A 20492-nucleotide genomic window follows, 5' to 3' on the forward strand; every position below is an offset into this window, starting at 1 on the left:
GGCGCGGGTGTCCGAGGCTGCTTTATGAGGGCGCCCGGGCCGGCGGGCGAGCGGGGGGGCAGAGGAGCAGTGATTGCCGGTACCGGCAGGGAGAGGGAGGCCCGGGGCGCCGGGCCCCGGGGGAGGCCCGGGGAGGGGATGGGGGGTCGGGCAGGGTTGGGGACAGCCCCGTCCCCGCTGCTGGTTCCAGTTCCACGTGTTTCCGCCTCCCGCGGGGGGGGATCCCGGGGCTGCTCCTCGCCGGGGGACGTGGGGTCCGGTCACAGGGCCAGCACGGGGGGGTACACGGCCCCATCTGCCAGAGACAAAGCGGGGTGAGGGGGGTGGGGGGGGGGCGGGGGGGGGGGGGGGGGGCACGGGGGGCTGTGGCGTTGCCTTACGCTTGGGGCTGCTCTGGGTGTCGGGCTCGGGCACCTTCCAGTCCATCTTGCGCCCCTTCTCGTAGAGGCCCTTGAGCACCTTGCGGAAGTCCTCCGGCTCGGCACCCTGCGGGCTCAGCTCCAGGTACTTGCGGTAGAGCTGCAGCGCCGTGCGCGCATCCTCGATGCTGTCGTGGGTCTCCCCCTGGATCTTCAGGTCTGGGGGGAAAGCCCTGGTTAGGGAGGAGGGGGGCTGGCGGGGACCTCCGCTCCTGCCCCTGCCGGATCCGAGGGTTCGGCCACTGACCCAGGAAGTACCAGGCGAGGAAGCGCAGGGAAATCATCCTCTTCCTCGGGATGTGGAACAGGTAGACGGTGTCGATCACCTGGTCCTTGGGCACCTGGAACGCAGAGAGGGTCCTGCTGCCAGGGTGGGGGGGAGGCCGCCGAGGCCCAGTGCTGCCACCAGCCTCCCAGCCCCACCCTGAGACCCCCACACCCGGGTTGAGGGAGGGGGGGCTCCGTGCTGTCACCATCAGGTTGATGACACGGAAGTCCTTCTGCAGCCCGTGGCCCACAAACTTGACTCCCACATCGATGAGGAAGCGCAGCTTCAGGTAGGTGGATTTGAGAGTGGTGAGGTGCTTGGAGGAGATCTTGGCATCCAGGTCCCCCGGCTTGATCCCTGAGTACTGGGTCAGGTAATCCACTACCTGCAGAGACCAGGGCCCATGGAGGTGGGCTGGGAGGGCTGAGGGACAGCCGTGGGGGTCTGCCCCCTCCCCAAGTCCCCTGCCAGCATCCCGGGGAGGGTGCTGCCATTATTGCGGGTGCCCCTCCGTGGAGTGGGAGGCAGAGCGGGTCCATGTCCTCCCTGCAGGGCTGGGGAGCTGCATGAGGCCAGGCAGGAGCCCCATACCTGCTCTTGGGTGGAGATATAGTCGTCAATGAAGGGGACGCCCTCGTTAGGGCCCTGGCCACGCACGCACGTGATCCTGGCCACCGACATCTGGCTGGGCTTGATGGTGGACTTGGTCCCGTCGCTGCGAAGCTCGGCCTCCTCCTGCAATGGGTGAGAGGAGAGCTCGGTGATCAACAGCTCCTGCAGTCCCCATGGGGACCAGGCGCACCCAGAGGGGCTGCCCCTGCACCCCAGCACCCCCTCCCCTGCCGCAGGGAGGCCTGACCTCATTCAGCGTGACAAATTCGGCATCCAGCCCCACCAGGTCGCCTGCCTGCGGCATCTCGTTCAACATGAGGGGGATGAAGGTGGCATGGCACTTGCGCTGCTTGCGAGCCAAGGAGGCCTCCGCCAGCAGCACGCTGGCTTCGATCGGGTTCTTGACTGCAGGAAAAGGGGAAGGGAAATCAGCTGCGAGCCAGCGCCGCTGGCCACGCAGCCACTTCCACCCCAGACACTCACTGACGAGGTTGTACTTGGCGTTGAGGTTGCGCCGGGCGTAGTACAGGATAGCCGGCACCTTCCAGCTCATGTCAAACTGCACCGCCTCACACTGCAGGGAAGGTGGGGACAGTGCAGGGGCAGCCCAGTGTGGGGCTGGGTGCTCCTGCGTGCAGCAGGAACCCCCCCTCCACAGGGTCCCCACAGCCACGGTCTTGCGTCAACACAGGGCCAGTGGCACAGCCCGAGCGCTCACCTTATCCACAGGCTCAATGAGGAAGTCGTTGAAGAGATACCACTGCTGGTGTGTGACTCCCTGGGGGGAGAGGCAGAGGCACTGCCTTAGGGGCCCCCCCCAGGCAAATGCAATGACTCCTCTACCCAATTACCAGGGAAAGAGGGGTGTGACCATGCCATGTGGGAACTCCCGCCCTTCCTGGGACACTGTGGGGAAATCCCTGCTGGCCTGGGTGGTGACAATGCATACATGAAGCACTCGGGCTGGACAGGCATGGTCCCTGCCCGACTCGTAACCACAACCCCATGGAGATGCAACAGATAAGAGACAGGGATGCAGCCTTGACACACTCTGGGAACTCCTGGCTTGGGCATCTCCACCATACAACAGGACTGCCCAGCCCAGCCCCCTTTCCTCGGGAAAGGAGATGACGTCCCAGCCCTTACCTGGAAGCACAAGGACAAGCTGGCAACGTGCCTGTGACCAGGAGGAACCAGCCTGAGTAAGTGTGGGAAGAGTGCTTCTTCAGCCCTTCCCTCCCCGTAAGGTGCATGAGCAGCACTTAGCTGTTTAGGGCTGCATGGCGCATTCAGCCAAACACTCAACACTTGACTAAGAGACCCAGGAACACGTCTGTGAAACAACCCGAGCCCGGAGCTAGCCATGGGCGAGAACCCCTCGGCAAGGCAGGACTTCAGGGGAGCAGGGCTGCTCTTGGCAGCCTGTGGGTACGATGGCTGTGGGCAGGAGAGCACCCATCCCGCGGGGCTTCTCACCTCCTTCCTTTGGTGGTAGGTCTCTCCCACTTTGATGTGCCCCACCAGGCTGCCCCCTGTGCGGGAATCCAGGATGTGGACAACAGTGGCCATTAGATCGTAGACATAGACCGACTCAGGGTCATCGGTCGGGCTCAGCTGCAGGAGGAACCAGCCCCAGGGAAACATCTGAGCCCCGGCTGTCAGCCAGGCAGCTCCCTGGCCTCCAACCCAAACCCCAAAGCTCGGACATGCTGTCTCACCACCAGCCCAGAGGTTTCCATGGTCACCCAAGGTGTCTCCGAGACAGCGTCGTTATCTCTCGCCCACACATGCTCAGCAGAAAGCAGTTCTGAACCAGTTCTGCTCCCACAGCCCCACGTGCACAAAACCACGTAGCCCCAGAAGGATCTCGTCAGCCTTTACCTCATCACTCTCACTCCAGTTGCAGACATCTAGCTCCTTGCTCTTGGTCAGCCTCATCTTGATGGCGTGAGGGATCCAAATGTTCTTCAGTTCCTCCACAGAAGGATACGAATGCCCCGTGTCGGGGTTCCCCAGCTCCTTCCTGCACAGAGAATCATGGAAGGCCAAGTTGGAGGGAGTCACGAGATGTTGTCCAGGCCAACTTCTCCAGGGCAGGAACCCCGTCACCCCACCCACCCACACTCGCCAGCCTATTCCTAAACCTTCCCCAGGACAGATGGGGAAGCCAGAGCTGCATCACTTCCCCACAGCTGCCTAGAGCAGGGCCCTGGGAAAGGTGGTCAGTTAATGTCGGCCAGAAAGGGCCGATACATGGTCCTTGGTCTTTTGTCAGTCTGAAAAGGGAAGGGGAATGGGAGCTGGGGGCTCAAAAATGGGTCACACGGTGGATCACAAGGGTATCTGAAGGAGATGCTGTGCAGAGCGCCCATACAGGGTCACAGTCTCAGAGCAGCAACGAGACTGTTCCAGTTCAGAGCCCTTGAGGAGCTTCAGACAGGTAGATTATCAAATTATCAGATGAGAAATGGCCCTGAGCTCTCCAAGGCCCAGAGAACAACCCAGAAGGCGTCACTGCTCAGAGTCGCCACCCCAGGAACGGTCACCTACCACTCTCCAAGAGAGATTTCTTTGCCTTTGGTGATCTCAAAGCCTCCTCTCTTCATCATGGCTCTCTGAAAGGCATACTGGCAACGAAACACAGGCAAGCGTCAGCGCAGAGTGACAGGCTGGGCTTGGGAACACGTGGGTGACAGCCAGGCCAGAAGTGGGGAAAAGACAGGGACTTCTAAAGTCGGTGAGAGGGAAAAAGACAGCAAGGGAAACCCAACTGTCCGCCCGCTCTCTGCTGGGCTTGTGCTCTGGGAAGCAGGCACTGCCTTGCTGCTCCTAGGTCCTGGGGGACTGGGGAAATGAAAGAGTGACTCTACTGCAGTCCCGTCAGCTTTGTCATGGCAGGAGATCTTGTCTTTTCCAATTCCAAATGCACGGCTCACGCTACAAGCATGACCAAATACCAACATGTCCTCTGTGAACAAAGTAGGGTGATGCTCGGGTGGAGAGCAAGAGACTGTTAGAGACAGCGAGATCAGAGTGAAAACACCTCCACAGAACTGGACACGCAGCAAACCCCATGTGCCAGGGAGAACAAGCCTGCTTCTGCCCCAAAGTGTCTCCCCCACCTCAGCCTGTGTCTTCCAGAAATCTGCCTCCTTGGAGCTGTTCACCTCACAGTTAATGACCAGGACGTCCGGCAGGCAGCGGATGTTCCGGGTCTGGACCTGCAGGGAGAGCAGGAGATGGAAGCCGGGGCAGCACCAAGAGCCCTGGAGAGGCTCAAAACCGGATTTGGCACGTGCTACCCTCTTCCCTCCTCCAACGCCTTTGCCTGCAGAGCTTCCTCCCCACGCCTGGCCAGGTTCCTGGTAGCTGGGGGTACTGCAAGAACAACTGAGGGAGGGAGCAGGTGTGCTCAGCTCCTGGAGGGGGGTTTCCCTCAGCCCCCTACCCTGAGAGGATTCAGCTGGGATTCGCATGACCTGTGAGACATATTCCAGTGCTCACACAGTCCAGGAAATACCCCAATTCATGCCGGCTTGCCATCCAGGCCAGGAACCGAATCTCCAGCATCCGCTCAGGAGGTTCCCCACTGACTAATGGAGAAACTGCCCCCACTCAGCCAGTGGCACAGGGCGCTCACACCCTTCTCCCACACCCCCTCGTAGCCTGTGAAGTGTGACATGCTCGCGCCCCGCTGCCGGGCTCACCGTGGGCTGGTACTTCTCACAGTTCTCACACCAGGCTTGCGTGTTCTGCTCCAAGCAAATGCTTCGCTTTAAAATTTGGGCAAACTCATAATCTTTGACTGGCTTTTCTGAAGGAAAAAAGGAGAATAATGTCACCTTCCAACACACAAATCTTTACCAATTTAGCTCAGCCAAACCTCTGGGGTTTTCCTCACAACCACCAGCAAGAAGGTCCACCCCCAAATCTGCCTTTCTGTAGCCAAAAGCTCGGCGGGTTAGAAACCCACCACTAGACCTCGGCTGCTGGGTCTGCCACAGCCCAGGACAGACCACTGCAGAAGCTCCTCGCTGCAGATGTCTATCACCTGGAAAAGTCATGGCTGGATAACAAACCCCACCTGGCCACCGAAATGCAGCAGTGTTAAACATGCCAGGCCCTGACCTGCCCACCTGCCCACCCCTGCCTGTTACCAGTGCTCTCAGGGTAGGAGAGGGTGAAGAGCAGCGTGGAGGACACGCGGACCGTTTCCTTGCCACAGCGACACATGCTGCAGTTCTCCATCTCGCAGCTGAACAGCTGCCCGATAACCGAGTCCCCTGAGGACCCAAAGCTGCTGGAGAAAAAGAGCACCAGGGTTAGCAGGATCCCAGCAATCCCTGCAGAGCGGGGCTGGCTGGTACGGTGGGCTGAGCACTGGGACCCACACATCTTGGGCTGCACAAGGGCCATTCAGGGCCAGCACCCAAATTCCGGCAGCTCTTGGGGAACCAGCCATCGGGCTTCCAGAGCCGGTGCCCTCTGCACAGCCCCAACCCGCCAAGCAGCAGGGCTAGGCTTAGAAGGGACAGAAGTTCAGCACAGGGTTCAAACCCTGCTGTAGGGGTAGCTTGCAACTCCACATGTTCCCACGCAGCCCTCAGGGCAGACATGAGTGGCAAGAAAGCTCCTTCCTGAGCGATGGATGGGGCCCCTGGGAGCCAGTCCCCCTCCCTGGTTCGATTACTCCCTGTCCCGTCCCCTGGCCAGGGACTTACCTGCTGCCAGCACCCCGATATGCCTGCGGTCCCTCCTGCTCCTGGGTTTCCTGGTGCAGCTGAGTAAGGATGAAACGGTTCCAGCTCTGAATCAGCCGCCCCAGGTTCACCTTCCCTGTGGCTTCGTCCGAGTCAGCCAGGATCAGCCCCAGCGCTGAAGCCTCTGGGATTGTGCGGAAAGCCCGCAAAAAGTTGCTTCCCTGGGGATGGGGCAAGAGCGGCATGTCACCGAGGTCAAGTGACAGGAGTTTCCACGCTGTCTGATGCCATCACCCAAGGACCCGGCACCACCCGGCTCCTGCTCCTCTGTGATTTCTCTGACCCTCCCAGGCAGCCCAGCCCGCTGGCCTCACGTCATGCCTGGGCTCACCACGGACCTGGCAGGGGTCTCCTCGGGACAGGTCCAGCATGTGGAAGAGCAAGCCCAGCTCACAGCCCAGGCAGAACTCCTTCTGGCACAGGTGGTTCTGGACCAGGCAGCGGACCGGCTCCAAGAAATACAACACCTGGCAGAGACGGAGCAGTCAGGGGAGGTCCTGGGGGCCACAGTGGCCTGGGCAGGGCTGGGGCATCTCCCACCTGGATCATGCAGTTGCAGTAGGCATTGGGGATATGGGGCTCCAGGCCCGCAAACAGCGTCTTGTTGTAATGCTTGAAGTCAAAGTCTTCCAGCCCCAACTTGGAGTATTTGATCGTGACCTGAGCAGAGACACAACGTGTTAAACAGACACCTTCCCACAGCATGGGACACCGGCGCAACGCCTAGGTGCTCCCCACAGAGACGTGAGCAGGTGCTTGGACCCAGGCAGGTCCTTCGCTCCAGACAAGTCCAGCCTGGGGCCTCCCAGCCCTGTGCCCTGGAAGGCCACTACCTTTCTGTACTTCTTGGCCACCATGTAGAGGTGTGGCTCCTCTTCCCGCCCAATTGGGGACTCGGGGACTTGGCTGAAGCTGTCAAACTCGTTGTCTGTCTCTTTTAACCGATAGGGAATCTGCGAGGAGTAAGAGAAGGGAAGAACGGCTGAACCCTGAGGTGAAGAGAAGCACCACGTGCTGAAACTATCAACTCCTGGGCTTTCCTGCCTCCCCGAATGAGCAAAGGAATAAACCAGAAAGGAGTGGGGCCCTCCCTTAACCTGCACTAGGCCTCCACACCTTCCTTCTTACAAGGGACTTATCACTGTGGGGAAACTACAGTGGCGCTGCGGGCAAGGGCGAAACACAGCAGTGTTTTCCCAAGGGCGAGGGACGTGCCATAAACCTCCAAACCGGACAGCTCAAACCTTCCCTACCACAGAGTGAGTTAGCGATAGAACTGGGATTCTGGCCCAAGGGGGGAGACTCCAGCCCTCCTCCCTGGCTGGCTCACCCACTGACACTGCTGTCACCTCCAAACTATACACCTGCCTCCTGCAACACCCCAAGCCAGAGAATTTAATCTCTCACCCCTGTCCCGAGCCCTGCAGAAAGCTCTGAGATCATTCAACATGCAGCAAGAGCTCCATCCCTCCCCGAACTGCACACATCCGCTGCTGGCCGAAGTACCCCACACCCCGCACAATCCCCTTCTGAGAGCGGGTACCTGGTTGCGGAGCTTGGTCCTTGGGTTTGGGGCATAGCCAATGAACCCCACTTTCTTCATAGTGCGCAAAATTTCAGGATCTACTGGAGGGGCTCGCCTGCAAAACACACCACGACTCAGAGGCTGCTCTGTTTGACAGCGTCATTTAACCAAGGGCCTTGCTGGGTGTGCGCTCAGGGACCCAACCAGCAGGTCATGAGGGTTTCCCCCACTCAGTCCTTCCCCCAGATTCATTTTCTGTCACAACAAAACACCTGGGCTACACCAGAACATGGCAGCAGCGCTGAGCGCAGGTGTCTTTGGGACAGAGCTCAAGCAAAGGAAAAACAAGAGTTTCCACACAGGCAGAATGCAGCCAGGATCCCACCAGGATCTCCCCACCAGGAAGACAGAGGTTTGACCATACTCTACCATCTTCAGACCTGCCAAGTCACTGCACCTTAGCAGTTAAGCTTCACCATGGGGAGCTTATATTACGTTTCACAGGGCACTTGACAAGGAAAGGCAGCACCAGCCACGAGGTTGGGGAGCAGGGGGACCAACAGGGCTGCTTTCCTGTTCCCAAGACCCGGGGAAGGAGAGGAACTCTGCTGGGGCCAGCTTTCCCATGCTGGTTTTCGCTGGGAGAGACTGGCAAATTACCGGGGTGCCGGGGCAGAGTTGGCAGCGGGCCAGTCGGAGAGCAGGGTGTCGCTGGTCAGTGGCACAGGGATGAGTGAGAGTGGCACAAGGTCCTGGTTCCAGTCCAAGTGGGGCAGCGTGTCCACGATGCAGGGCAAGGCAAAGTCGGTCTCCCGGGAGTAGGCATTGAAGGTGACCTCTGGAGAGTCGGCCCAGAGGTGGACGCACCCCTCCGAGTCGCCGAAGGCCAGTGCCTGCTTGCTGGCCGAGACGTCAAAGGTCATGATCAGGGGCCCAACGGTGTTCACGTGGAAGATGTCAGCGGGGTTGGCGAGGCCGGTGGGCTCGCAGAACTGGCACTGACCTGCGCGAGAGGGAAGCGCGGAGCAATGTGGCACCAGGGAGCATGTGGGCAGCCAGCACACAGTGACCCAGCGTGCCTCTTGCTTACACGGCCATTTGAACTGGCTGGACACAGGTCGAGAGCACTCGGCCAACTCTATCCCACTGGAATCTGACCCTGAGCCTGGGGGATGCTGGGACCATCACCCCTCTCTCGCCAGGGGAGCTGAGCCCGGCCAGGCAGGAGATGCAGCTTTGCCCACCTGTCTGGGAGATGATGGCCAGGCGGGAGGTGTAGGTGGGGATGAAGCGGAGGAAGAAGGGGTCGATGTGGACCTGCAGCGGGGTGGTGGCCCGCATCATGCGCAGGTCATACACCTTCAGGAAGCGGTCGCAGGCGAGGCCGTTCATTCGGCTGGAGAAGCCACAGGTCACCAGCAGGTTCCCGTGGACATCAAAATCAGACAAGCTGCCCGAGTACGCATCGAATTCGTGCTCTACCACAAACGTGCGCAGATCGCGCAGGGAGACCTGGGAGGGCAAGATGGAGGCGCTGGATGCCACGCAGGCAGCTGCCGGCTACTCAGGAGCCCCTTGAGCTCTGGGAAAAGCTCAACACCAACTCCAGGGTACTGCAGACAGAAGCCGAGCATCAGCAGGGCTGCCAGGTAGGATGGGGCTGGCATTACCTTCCCTGAGGTGTGCCCGCAGAAAAAGAAGCGGTTTGATTGCCTCATGATGGTGATGCCAGGAACCTCCACGGTGTACTGGGAAGGAGGCAGAAGAGCGGGGTGAGCAGGGTTGAGTCCAAGAACAAAGCACCTCCCCACAGCAGGGAGCAGCCCCCAGCCCAGCCGTACCTTCTGAGTCTCCTGGACTGTGTTGAGGTCTATCTCAATGACGTGGTTCTGCAGCCCACCAACAAGCAGTGTGCTGCTGTCTGTCAGCAGGAGACTGTGCATGTCCTCAGACTCATCCATGCTGTGGGAGAGGACAGCCCTCACACTCCTGCCCAGCTCAGGGAGGCAGTGGAGAAGGGGGTGGAGGATCTGCCCTCACCCTCTCCCACATCTAGCCTTTACACAGCCAGCAGAGGGGCTGGGACCATCTCCCCCAGCACAGGGGCAGCACATGGGCCCGGCACAACCTGCCTGCTGCCAGGGGAAGGCACTCACAGGTAGTCAAAAATGATGAGGCCCCCCCGGGACATGTACTTCAGGTTGGTTTTGGTCAGAAAAAGGACACCGTTCTCCAGGCTCTGGATCTGGCGGATGTCATCACTGCTGTTCACTTGGAAGGAGGAGTATCGCTCCAGCGTCGGGCCGAAGAAAGAGGTGGCATGGCCCTAAAACCAGCCAGGGACAGGCACATCAAGACCTGCCCCAGCCTCACTTGGATGTGACACAGGCAAATGCTGCTTTGCCCTGTGCCAGCTCCCTGGCGGAGGCAAGCTATTGGCTGCCTTCTGGCCTCAGTCAGCCTACGGGGGGGGGGGGGGCTTCCTGCCCCCCGTGTGCCCCTAACTGCGGAAGACTGCTCAGGTTTTTCCTTTTCAGGCAGATACATGCAGACACAAGTAATGAACTGAAAGCTCCAGCAGCCCCACACATCAGGACAGTAAAGTTACTTGGGAAACACCAAGAGGCTCATGCTCCAAGACGCATCAACCACCTCTGGGCAGAAGCTCTGCACCGGTGCAGCACAACCCCAGTTTGAGCAGGACCCTCCAGCTCGGCCCCACACTGAACCGCTCTCCACCCACAGCCAGCTTGCCCCCAGCTGGTCGCAGCAGGCAGGTGTCGGGCTGCGAGAGCAGCACAGACAGCCCGGCTCGGGCAGTGACCCTCCCTGCCCCGCTCCCGGAGCAGGCACCTACCCCGTGGTTCCCAACCCACAGCATTTCTTCATGCAGGTCGAAATGGGAGACAGAGACGGGCACCCCCACTTCAGAGACGGCAGTGTGCAGCTCGCTGTACATGCCCTCCATGAGGTGCACCGACTCTGGCACGGCGATACCCTCTAACGGCACCCCCTCAGGATCCAGCTCCACGTTCTGCAGCAAGCTGGGGTTGAGATGGGGGTCCAGGACAGGGTCCAGTGCAGCGTGGAGGGGGGGAGCATACTCAGCAAGGGAGGGGTCGAGACCTTCAAAATTCATGGTGAAAACCAGCGTCTCCCTTTGAAACAGAAAAGGAACTAAGTTGGTCAGTCAGAAACACCAGGGCCCTCCGATTCTTGGAATCAGCGGCAGAGGCCTGGTGACTCCGAGGGATGGAAAAGGCAGCTGGAATCTCCAGTGAGTGTAAGGTGCAGCGCTCCTGCCAGAGACACCGGCAGCACCGAGCCCACGCAGGCAGCAGGGCCTGTAAAGTCCCTTCCCCAGGACACACTCAGAGCCCCGTCATGGCCGTGAGCCACCGGGGAAAGGAGCCCGCGGCAGCCCCGTTCCCGTGCTGGGATCAGCCCCGGTGCACAGGGCAGCCTCCCCCAGGAGCCGGACCCCCACTCGGGGCTGGCTGCTGCCAGAGCTCAGGCCACCGGCCAGGCTCCCGCTGACCACCCCACCCCGAGCTGACCCCCACCGAGTGCACGCACACACACACACCGCCTCCCCCGTGGGAGGCACCGGGCCAGCTCCGCACCCGGCTCCTTTATCTCCACAGACCGACACCGAACCCACCGGTGGTATCGGCTGCCGCAGACCCGCAGCCGTTGGCGGCGGGGCCGGGCGGGGCAGGGCAGGGCACGGGTGGGGGGGCCTAGGCCCGGCCCGAGCCGCCGCCGCCGCCGCCGCCGCCGCTGCCGCTGCGGGGCCGCCGCTCTCAGCACCGTGCACCGAGCCCGGGGCCGCTGCCCACAACCCCCCGCGCTCCGGCCAAGCATCCCACAGTGCTCCGCGCCTCGGGGCGACGGCGGCCGTTACCCACAGCGCCCCGCGCCCGCCGTTACCGAGCAGCGGCGGGCAGAGCCCCGCCAGGGCCGCAGTCCCGGGCTCGTCCCGCTGCGCCGCCACGGCCGGGCCGGGGCCGCCGCCACCGCCCCTCCCGCCGTCGCTATGGGCAACTGCGCCCCCCGCGCTCCCGCCTGGTAAACAGGCCCGCCCCCGGAGGAGGCGGACCAATAGCAGCGCGGAGCTGAGGACGCCGGCCAATCAGCGCCTGAGCGAGGCGGGACTAAGCGGCGCGGCGGGTGGTGTGCAGGACGGCGCGGCGGAGAGGACAAAAAGACTGAAATTGGCTGCGTCGGGGCGCGGTCCCCGGGGCGAGGCTGCGGCCGGGAGACCCCGGAATGGGGATGGTCGGGCAGCGCTCCGGGACCCCCTCAGGTCCCTCCATCCCCCCAACACCGCACGGACCCCCGGGCGCTGCCTGCCACCTGCGGCCCCGCGCCATCCCCCGGTCTCCCGCGGCGTCCCGCCGAGCCCACGGGCGTCCCGCAGCCTCCCCTGGCACCGCGCGGGATCCCAGCGTGTCCCACGGGCTCCCACGGGGACCTACTGGTGTTAAGCAGCATCCCCCGCCCCCCCCCACCCTGCGGGATCCCAAAGCGTCCCCAAATGCCCCACAATGTCGCACGCTCTCCCCTGGAGTCCAACCCCCTCCATTCGTGTCCCGCGGGGTCTCCAGGGCAACGCACCGTGGCCGGGCCGTGATGCTGAGCCCCAGGAACCCGATCCCGCCCCGGGACCCCCGCCCTGGCCTCCCCATCCCAAACCCACGGGGGACACGGCGCCACGGGCGGGGAGGGGAGGGCCGGGGGGGACCGCCCCCCCTCGCCCCCCGGAGCGGGTGCGCGCCCGCGGGCCCGAGGAAGGCCGGGGGCAGCCCCGCCGAGCGGGAGCGGGAAGCGCCGGAGCCGCCCCGTCGGGGCCGCCGCGATTGCGGCGCCGCGGGCAGCACGGCCCGGCGAGGACCGGGGCTGCCGGGACCTGCGGGGGTCCCGGGGGTGGCGGGGGGCACGGCCGGGGGAATCCCCGCCGGGGCACCGCGGCCCCGAGGAGCCGCCGGCTGCCGCGCCGGGGCCGCCCCGGCTGATTTCCCGGTGCCGCCGAGGGACACCGCGGGGGGGGGGAGACGGGGGACACTGGGGGACACACCGGGGTACACACCGAGGGGACACCGAGGGGACACCGAGGGGACGACGAGGGGACACCGAGGGGACGACGACACCGCCCGGTTCCGGGGGTTCCCGCCCCGCCCGGGCCCCCCGGTGCCCTCGGCGGGGCGGCCCAGGTGCACCGGGCGGGGGGTCCCGGGGCGGGCGCGGGGGTCCCGATCCGGCCCGTGCCGCTGCCGCCGCGGTGGCCCCGGGCGCGGAGCCGCCAGGAACTGCCCCGGGTTTTCCTGCCCGTCCCGTCCCGTCCCCGGCGGGGCGCGGGGCCGGGCGCGGCGGGGCGCAGCCCGGGGACCCCGGCCCGGTATCGGTTCTGCTTTCGAGGGAGGCGGCGATTTCGCAGTAACGGGGGGCGGGTGCCACCTGCCCCGGGGATTCCCCACCTGCCGCCACCCCATAAGAGCCCGGTGCCGGCGCCGGTGGCGGCACCGACCGGCCATGGCCCCGCTCCACCGTCTCCACCTCTGCCTCTGCCTCCCGCTGCTGCTGCTGCTGCCGCCCGCGGCCCCGGCCCCGGTCACGACCCCGGTCCCGGGCCCCCGCACCGACTGGGCAGCCTGCAAGAACATCTCCCGGGAGCTGTTGCAGCGGATGGCGACCCTCAAGGAGCCGCACCAGGTCCTGGTGAGTGCAGGAGGCTCGGGGGTCTGCGGGGGCCAGAGGGTGCAGGGCATCCCGGCAGGAGGGGTGCCCCGAGGATGCGGGGTGCCGGGGGGGGACGACACATGGGGACCCTGCTGACACCCCTGCTGCCAGGAGGAGACACACCTGAGTGAGGAGGACCCCAAGAACTGGCCCCCCCGGATCCGCTGCAGCGACGCCTGCGACCCCTCCACGCTGGACACCAACAACACGGTACTGGGAGCCGCGGGGTGCTGGGGGGCTGCGGCAGGGGAGCCGGGGGGTGCCTGGGGGATATGCCTAAGGGAGGGTTCAGGGATGCTGAGGGATGTGCCTGGGGTTCCCAGGGGTGCTGGGGGGTGCCCGGGTGTCCCAGGGATGCTGAGGGATGCTCTTGGGATTCCCAGGAGTGCTGGGGGGTACCCAGGGGTGCCTGGGGGTCCCAGGGTTCTGGGGGATGTGTGGTGGGGGTCCCCAGTCCCCCGGCTCAGGCCCCGCTCCCCACAGCGCTGCCTGCGGCGGATCCTCCAGGGGCTGCAGCACTACCGGGACCTGCTGGGCTCCGACATCTTCACCACCCGCCCCCTGCCCTGGCTGGAGTCCGCACTGGACCAGCTGCTGGGCCTCGTCCAGGTGAGTGGCTGGGGGGGAGGGGGGGCGGGAGGGGGTGGCAGCCCCCAAGGAGCCTGTTGCCCCACTGCAGCCAGGGAAGCAGGCGCCCATCGGCTGCGGCAGCAGCTTTGGGCCCCCAACCCCACTCTCCCTGCAGCAGGAGCACGGCCGCCTCCCCAGGCACACCATGGCCCCCAGTGAAGCCTGGGCCCACCCGCTGCTGCAGCGACTGGCGCTCCAGCGGCTCCAGTCCTTCGCTACCGTCATCAGCCGCATCTTCACCCACAGCGCCAGCCCCCGCTGAGACTGGCCCGGCCGCGGCCCCCCACCGACTATTTATTCCCCTCCGCCCCAAGGGGCTATTTATGTGTGATGCTCCCTATTTATCTCGGGTATTTATAGATTTCTAATAAAGGTCTGAAGGAGATGAGCGGCTCCCCGTCTACAGCGCAACCCGGGTCTGCCCGCAGGCAGCACAGGCAGCACAGGCAGCTGGGGTAGGAAGAGGTTTATTTACAGGAGGGGGCCGGGGGGGAGTTACTGGAAGTCATTGGCGTCAATGTGGAGCGGAGGGAAGTCGCCTGCAGCAGTGAAGAGGGAGCTGACGGTGGGCAGGGCTGTGTCCTCGGGCTGTGGCAGGAATGGGTCGTGGGGGTCCAGGAGCGCAGTGCCACCTGCGGGACGAGGAGAGGTCAGTGCCGAGGGGACACCTCTGTTGTCCCCCCCGGCCCCGACACTCACCCGCCAGCCTGGGGCCCAGTCCCTCCAGCCCCCCGTTCATGACCTCCAGCATGTCAGGCATGAGCTCTGCCACCTCCAGCGTCTCCAGCGTCCCCGAGCCTGGCTTCAGCCCCTCCGTCAGCGACTGCAGAAGCTCCTGCATGTCCGGGCTCCCGGGCAGTGGCTCCAGGTCCCTCAGCTCTGGTTGCAGTGTCCCCTGCCCCTCAGGGAGCAGCAGCAGCTGCACAGGTCCCAGCACCGGCTGCAGCAGCCCTGCGTCTCCAACTCCCACTTGCTGCAGCATCCCCGTGTCCCCAGCCACCAGCTGCACCATCCCCAAGCCCCCTGGTCCCACTTGCTGTGTCCCCTGGTCCTCGGGTGCCGCATGCTGCAGTATCCCCAGCCCTCCGTGCAGCACCTGCAGCGGCCCCATGCCCCCCGGTCCCACCTGCAGCGGCCCCTGGCCCTCGGGGACCAGCTGCAGCACCAGCTGCGGCTCCAGGTCCCCAATCCCTGGCTGCAGCATTTCCGACACCCCTGATCCCACCTGCTGCGGCCGTGGTGGTTCCAGGCCTTGGGGCCCTGGCTGCAGTGTCCCCGAGCCCCCGGGCTGCAGCATCCCCGGGCTCGCAGCCATGCCCTGCACTGTCCCTGGGCTCGAGGGCTGCAGCATCCCCAGGTTCCCAGATGTGACATGCAGCGTCCCCCTGTCCCTGGGCTGCAGTGTCCCTGAGGTCCGGGGCTGCAGCAGTGCCAGGCCACCGGGCTGCTGTGTCCCCAGGCCACCAGGCTGCAGCTGCAGTGCCTCCAGGTTTTCCGTGGCAGCCACCAACTCCTCTTCTGTCTTGCACGACTCATTTGCCTGCCTGCAGGGAGAGATGGCGGGTCAGGGTCACAGTATGGGACACGAGGCTGCGGGCAAGAGGGTCCCCCTTCCCGCGGGGCCACAGAGGGACCGAGCCATCTCCCTGCCTCACCTGGAGGACACACGGATGAGGCGCCGGTTCAGGTATTTCTTCTGCTCCATCAGGTTCCCTGGGGACAGAAGAGAGATCAGAGGAGGTGGCAGGTGCTCCCCCTGCACCGCACCGTGCTGCGCCGTGCTGTACCCTCCTGCCGCTGGCTGTAGTAGGGTCCGAAGGCCTCGTCGCGGGCGATGTCGGGGTACAGGAACTGGAGGGGGTTCTCAGGGATGTTCTCCTCCACCAGCAGCTGGTAGTCGCGGATGATGTCGGGCAGCGCCAGGGACGCTAGCTCGGCCGCGGTGTAGGGAACCACCGCACGGAAAGCGGGGGGCCCTGCGGGGTGGGGGGCAGCCGGAGTCAGCACCCAGGGCAGGCCTGAGGCCGGGGTGAGGGGCTAGACTCTGGGCGGGGAGTGGGGGGGGCACGCTCACCGCTGGTAGGGTGCTCCACCCAGGTGCAGGTGACACCCCCCAGGATACTCTCGCTGAACCGGATCAGGAACGTGCCCGTCCGCTTGCCCTTCAGCAGCTTCTTCTCTTGCTTTCGGCTCACGAAGCCCAGGATGAGCCTAGGGGAGGTACCATCAGCCCCCGCAGCCCCTGGCCCCCCCCCCGACCCCCCAGCCCCACTCCTACCCATCCTTCCAGAGCTGTTTGAGGTGCTCCTGGAGCAGCCCCAGGATCCCGTCCAGCCAGGCCCAGAAGGAGAAGCCGGAGGCACCATCCTGCGGGAGAGGGGGGGTGAGTGGGCACCGGGGTGGGGGCAGTTCCATGGGGCCACGGGTGGATGGGGCAACAGGGGGGACAGGCACCGCTCACCTTGGAGAACTTGGGCCAGGCCAGGGTGTTCTCCAGAGGCGGCTTCGAGCCTTTGAGGCAAGAGCAGGGTGAGGGGGGCAGCACGGCCCCCGTCGCAGCCCCAGGAGGCTCGGGGCTGGCACCCAGCCTTACCGAAGAGCTTCTCGGCCAGCATGAGGAGGTGCTCCCTGCTCAGGCCCCGCTCAGCCACGCTCTCGAACTGCCAGCTCAGCACCTCAGCCAGCCGGGGCCAGGGTGCCGGGGGCGGTGCGGAGAAAAACTGCTGCTCCTGTGGGAGACGGGGTCAGCGGGGCTGGGGATGTGCAGCAAGAGCCAGGGATGTGCACCAGGGCAGGGGACAGGGATGGGAAGGGACCAGGGGATGGGGATGGGACTGGGGACAGGAGAAGGGAGAGGGCACAGGGCAGGACCAGGGACAGGCACAGGACACAGGGACGGAGACTGGGCAATGAGCAGGGATGGGGACAGGAGACTAGGACCGGGGAAGGGGAGATGGGAGTGGAGATGGCAGGGCTGGGTGCAGTGGGGGGTGGTGCAGGGCTGGGGAGGGGTCCTGCTTGCCTTAGGGTCGCTGCTGAGCATGTTGAACCAGAGGATGGAGGCCCAGGCACTGGAGAGCTGGTTGTTGTTGGAGATGATGACAAAGGGCAGCGTGGAGGTCTGTGGGGGGAGAGGGGGTCAGGCTAGCAGCCCCCAGCCCCCCCGGCCTCCCCCAAACTCCCCAGCCCTCACCTCCAGCTCCAGCTCCAGCCCGCAGTAGGCGTACGCCAGCGTGAAGGTGATGAGGTGCAGCTCCTCTGTCACGACCAGGGGACCCTGCACAGAGATGGCACTGTGGGCACCGTGCGGCACCAGCTGTCTCCATGCCCCCACGGCCCCCAGCCCCGCACTCACCTCGCCAGTGCCTTTGCTGCCCTTGCCCGACCTGCTGTCCTTCTGCTCCTTCAGCGTCTGCAGGGCAGGAGAGAGTCAGTCTGGGGCTGGGGCTGGGTCCTCGCCCCACTCCCCCACCCCATGGAGGACCCAGGGGTCCAGGCGGGGGGGCACCTACGAGGTACTGGAAGTCGCAGACCAGCCCGTCCTGGGGACTGTCCCCTGCCAGGAGGGTTTTGCTGCTCGACGTCAGGATGTTGAACTTGCGAAACCTGCGGGGCAGAGAGAGGCCGCGGGTGGGAGGCCAGGACCCCCGGGGGGCCACAGCCCTGCCTGCCGCATCCAGTGTTCACGCGGCTCTCACCCTTTTATCTTGGGGGGGTCCCTGCAAGAGACAACAGGACATCAGCGAGGAGTGGGACCCTGGGACCCCCGCGGCCGGGCAGGGGGGCGCACCCCCGGGAGTCCTAACCTGTCGATGTGGATCTTGGCCTCCATGCGGTGGTTGCGGTCGTGGAGGCGGACAAGCAGGCGGGCGCGGGCCGAGAACTTGGTGGCCGTGCGCAGCACCAGCGGGCGCTTGTAGGCGTTGGGCATGCTGGGCTGCTGCTCCACCACGAAGGCGCTGGGGGCACCAGGAGGGTCAGGGCTGCCCCAGTCCCAGGCCCCCTAGCCCCCACCTCGCACCACCCCCACCTCTGCAGCAGGTAGGAGAGCAGCTCCCGCAGCCGCCGCTCCAGGAGGGGGGTCTCTGCCTTCAGCGGGTCCCTCTCATAGGTCACCTTCTGCCGCAGGTCCCCCAGCGCCCGCAGCAGCTGCAGCAGCTGGAAGAGCCCCTGGCCCAGCTCCGTGAACCTGCGGGTGCCGTGGGGCTCAGTGGGGGCCAGCCGTGGCCCCCCGCCCTGTCCCCCTCCCATCCCGGCCCTACCAGGTCTCCAGCGGGCGCAGGCGGGTGTCAGTGGGGGCCCCCAGGCAGGCGCGCTGCTGCCGCTCCCGCCAAGCCCCCAGCTCCTGCTGCAGGAAGTCCCGCAGGGTCTCGCTGCGACCCAGAAGCTGCTGCATCTGAGCCAGCACCTCCTGGGGGGAGACGCACACCTGAGCGGGGAGTGTGGGGTGGCTGCGGCCCCCCCGGCCCAGCCCCAGCCCCCTCTCACCCGCCGCTGCCGGTCCAGGATCTGCAGCTTGGCCTGGAGGGCTTGGACCTGCTGGGCGTACTGGGGGTCGCTGGTCCTGTCCTCGCCTGTGGGCAGGGGGTGAGGGGGGGGGAGTTGGGAGGGCATGGGGGGGGTGCAGGGCAGCACCATCCCGCATCTGCCCCTGGGGTGGGGCAGGATTGAGCCTTACCTGGCAGGTAGTGCACCTTGAAGCAGAAGTCGAAGGCGTCCTGCAGGTCCTCCAAGTGCCGGAAGGCGCGTTCGGCCTCCTGGGGGCAGAGGGGGGGTGAGGGGCCGGGCAGCCCCCAGGGGCCTGGAGGTGGGGGCCGGGGGGGCCATTACCTGCAGGGCCACGTGGAACTCGGCCAGGCGCCGCCGGATCTGCTGCTCCCGGTCACTCTCCGGGGGTGTGCCGGGGGCCAGGGCAGCCCCCCCCTGCGGACACACGGGGCGTTGGGCAGTGGCTGGCAGGACCCCGCGAGGTGGGGGGGGGACCCCGGCCTACCTGCTCCCCCGCCTGCCCCAGGCGCAGGATCCGCCGCTCCTCCTGCAGCAGGTTGGCCACCAGGTTGGCGAACTTCTCCGGACACTCCTCGAACTCGGCCTGCAGAGGGGCCGGGGTGTCAGCGGGACACAGAGACCCCCAGACCCCCCGCCCCGGCCCCGCCACCCACCTGGAGGTCACGGCGGGCCTTGCGCAGGTTGTGCTTCAGCATGAAGTCCTCATCGCCCAGCCCCGGGCTGCCCAGGCGCTCGCCCAGCAGCGCCAGCAAGGAGTGGAAGAGCATCCGGGCATGGGAGGAGAGCGGCTCGACCGCCTGGCGCCTGCGGCACCGCGGGCTCAGCACCGGCCCGGCATGCACCGGCCGGCACAGCCCCCAGCCCCAGCCCTCCTGTTACCAGTTCTGGTCCTCGATCCAGGCGGCCAGGCACTGCCGCACCGCCATGGGCAGCGCCGCCCCGGCGTATAGCTGGTGGACCTGCTCCAGGTAGGCGTTGGCCAAACTCTGCACCTCCTGCCACTGCGCCATGCTGGGGGGCAGGGGGCATCAGGGCGGTCCCGCCAACCCCCCGGCCACAGCACGACCGGTGGATGCAAAACCAGTGCCCGCGCGACCCGCCAGGCACCCCTGCGCCCCACGTACCTACCTGCAGCAAGGTGGTCCCGTGAGTCCCTCTGCTCCGGCTTGGCTGTGGGTGCCTCCGCTCTGGCTCAGCCGCGGGTGGTCCCACGGGTCCCTCTGCTCTGGCTTGTCTGTGGGTGGTCCCACGGGTCCCTCTGCTCTGGCTCAGGCTGGGCCACAGGAGCACCGCGGCCTGGCAGCCCCGTCCTGGGGTGGGAGGAAGGGATGAGCCGCAGCAGAGGTTTCCCACCCAGGGCCGAGTGCCCGGGGACCGAGCTCTCCCGAGCTGCAGGGGCCGGGGACACACGCACCCCCCTGCCTCCCCGAGGGCCCCCTGCACCCCCTGTGCAGCACCCCAGGCCCCCTCCCCAGAGGCACCCCTACAGCAGTCCCCGCTCGCACCCCTACGGACACTGCCCCGACAGGTCCCCCGCACCCCAAAGCGTCCCCCCTGCAGGGATCCCGGGGGGGTGGGTGCCCCCGGACACCCCCTGCCCGAGGGAGACACCCCCAAGGGACCCCCCCGAGGGCGATCCCTGTGTGCTCCCCAACCGACATCCCCTACCTGCGGCCCCCCCCCCGCCCCCGGAGCGGCGCCCTTGCAGCCCGGGCCCTCGGGACCCCCCCCCGGGGCCGCGCTCCCACCTCGGCGCCCTCAGCGGCTCCCGGCTGCCGGGGCAGGAAGGCGCGGAGGCCACGCCTCATCCCCGCTCTGCGCGGCGATTGGCGGAGCGCGGCGGCCAGACCACGCCTCCCCGATGGGGAGATAGGGGTTCCAGCGGCGTTGCCGGCTTCCCCGAAATGACGTCGGGGGGCGGGGACGAGGGGGTGGGCGGGACCGGGGGGCGGGGCCAGAGGGGAAACCGGCGGGAGGAAATGGCAGCGCCGGTCCGGGGCGGGTCGTGGGGATAGGGAGACGCCGTGGGG

General features: G+C 65.7%; 3 protein-coding genes across 8 annotated transcripts; 1 reads left to right on the plus strand and 2 right to left on the minus strand.

Annotated features, from left to right (window-relative positions):
- Nucleotides 1–3: 3 nt before the first annotated feature.
- On the minus strand, nucleotides 4–11643 carry PAN2 (poly(A) specific ribonuclease subunit PAN2). Of its 5 annotated transcripts, none has more exons than XM_030037999.1 (26): nucleotides 11515–11643; nucleotides 10442–10742; nucleotides 9741–9910; nucleotides 9426–9546; nucleotides 9255–9332; nucleotides 8829–9096; nucleotides 8245–8587; nucleotides 7603–7699; nucleotides 6893–7012; nucleotides 6600–6719; nucleotides 6398–6526; nucleotides 6021–6220; nucleotides 5436–5599; nucleotides 5007–5113; nucleotides 4422–4520; nucleotides 3850–3926; nucleotides 3181–3322; nucleotides 2776–2913; nucleotides 2018–2077; nucleotides 1783–1873; nucleotides 1547–1704; nucleotides 1279–1422; nucleotides 893–1072; nucleotides 667–760; nucleotides 381–578; nucleotides 4–295 (listed from the first exon to the last, which is right to left on the minus strand). In XM_030037999.1, the coding sequence occupies exons 2-26, from the start codon at nucleotides 10721–10723 to the stop codon at nucleotides 261–263; spliced, it is 3615 nt and encodes a 1204-aa protein (XP_029893859.1). In that variant the 5' UTR covers nucleotides 10724–10742; nucleotides 11515–11643; the 3' UTR covers nucleotides 4–260. The 5 variants fall into 5 exon arrangements, with proteins under 5 accessions (XP_029893859.1, XP_029893856.1, XP_029893855.1 ...); XM_030037996.2 differs by lacking the exon at nucleotides 11515–11643 and adding an exon at nucleotides 11246–11361 and having other exon boundaries at nucleotides 5436–5596; XM_030037995.2 differs by lacking the exon at nucleotides 11515–11643 and adding an exon at nucleotides 11246–11359.
- A 1083-nt stretch (nucleotides 11644–12726) lies between these two features.
- Nucleotides 12727–14338, plus strand: IL23A (interleukin 23 subunit alpha). 2 transcript variants are annotated; one of them, XM_030038018.2, is made up of 4 exons: nucleotides 12727–13302; nucleotides 13435–13533; nucleotides 13807–13932; nucleotides 14069–14338. In XM_030038018.2, exons 1-4 carry the CDS (start codon nucleotides 13117–13119, stop codon nucleotides 14213–14215), a joined length of 558 nt encoding a protein of 185 aa, XP_029893878.1. In that variant the 5' UTR covers nucleotides 12727–13116; the 3' UTR covers nucleotides 14216–14338. The 2 variants fall into 2 exon arrangements, with proteins under 2 accessions (XP_029893878.1, XP_029893879.1); XM_030038019.2 differs by having other exon boundaries at nucleotides 14072–14338.
- A 66-nt stretch (nucleotides 14339–14404) lies between these two features.
- On the minus strand, nucleotides 14405–20314 carry STAT2 (signal transducer and activator of transcription 2). Its single transcript, XM_030038000.2, has 24 exons — nucleotides 20211–20314; nucleotides 19587–19772; nucleotides 19342–19473; nucleotides 19116–19266; nucleotides 18947–19045; nucleotides 18784–18876; nucleotides 18632–18710; nucleotides 18442–18527; nucleotides 18216–18364; nucleotides 17984–18142; nucleotides 17760–17912; nucleotides 17652–17672; nucleotides 17466–17559; nucleotides 17309–17365; nucleotides 17147–17230; nucleotides 16976–17074; nucleotides 16547–16682; nucleotides 16415–16464; nucleotides 16232–16320; nucleotides 16028–16164; nucleotides 15741–15929; nucleotides 15609–15666; nucleotides 14653–15497; nucleotides 14405–14585 (listed from the first exon to the last, which is right to left on the minus strand). The coding sequence occupies exons 3-24, from the start codon at nucleotides 19470–19472 to the stop codon at nucleotides 14449–14451; spliced, it is 3096 nt and encodes a 1031-aa protein (XP_029893860.1). The 5' UTR covers nucleotide 19473; nucleotides 19587–19772; nucleotides 20211–20314; the 3' UTR covers nucleotides 14405–14448.
- Between the last annotated feature and the right edge of the window lie 178 nt (nucleotides 20315–20492).

The sequence above is a fragment of the Aquila chrysaetos genome, chromosome 15 (assembly GCF_900496995.4).
Source record: "Aquila chrysaetos chrysaetos chromosome 15, bAquChr1.4, whole genome shotgun sequence".
In the NCBI taxonomy this organism is placed as follows: domain Eukaryota; kingdom Metazoa; phylum Chordata; class Aves; order Accipitriformes; family Accipitridae; genus Aquila; species Aquila chrysaetos.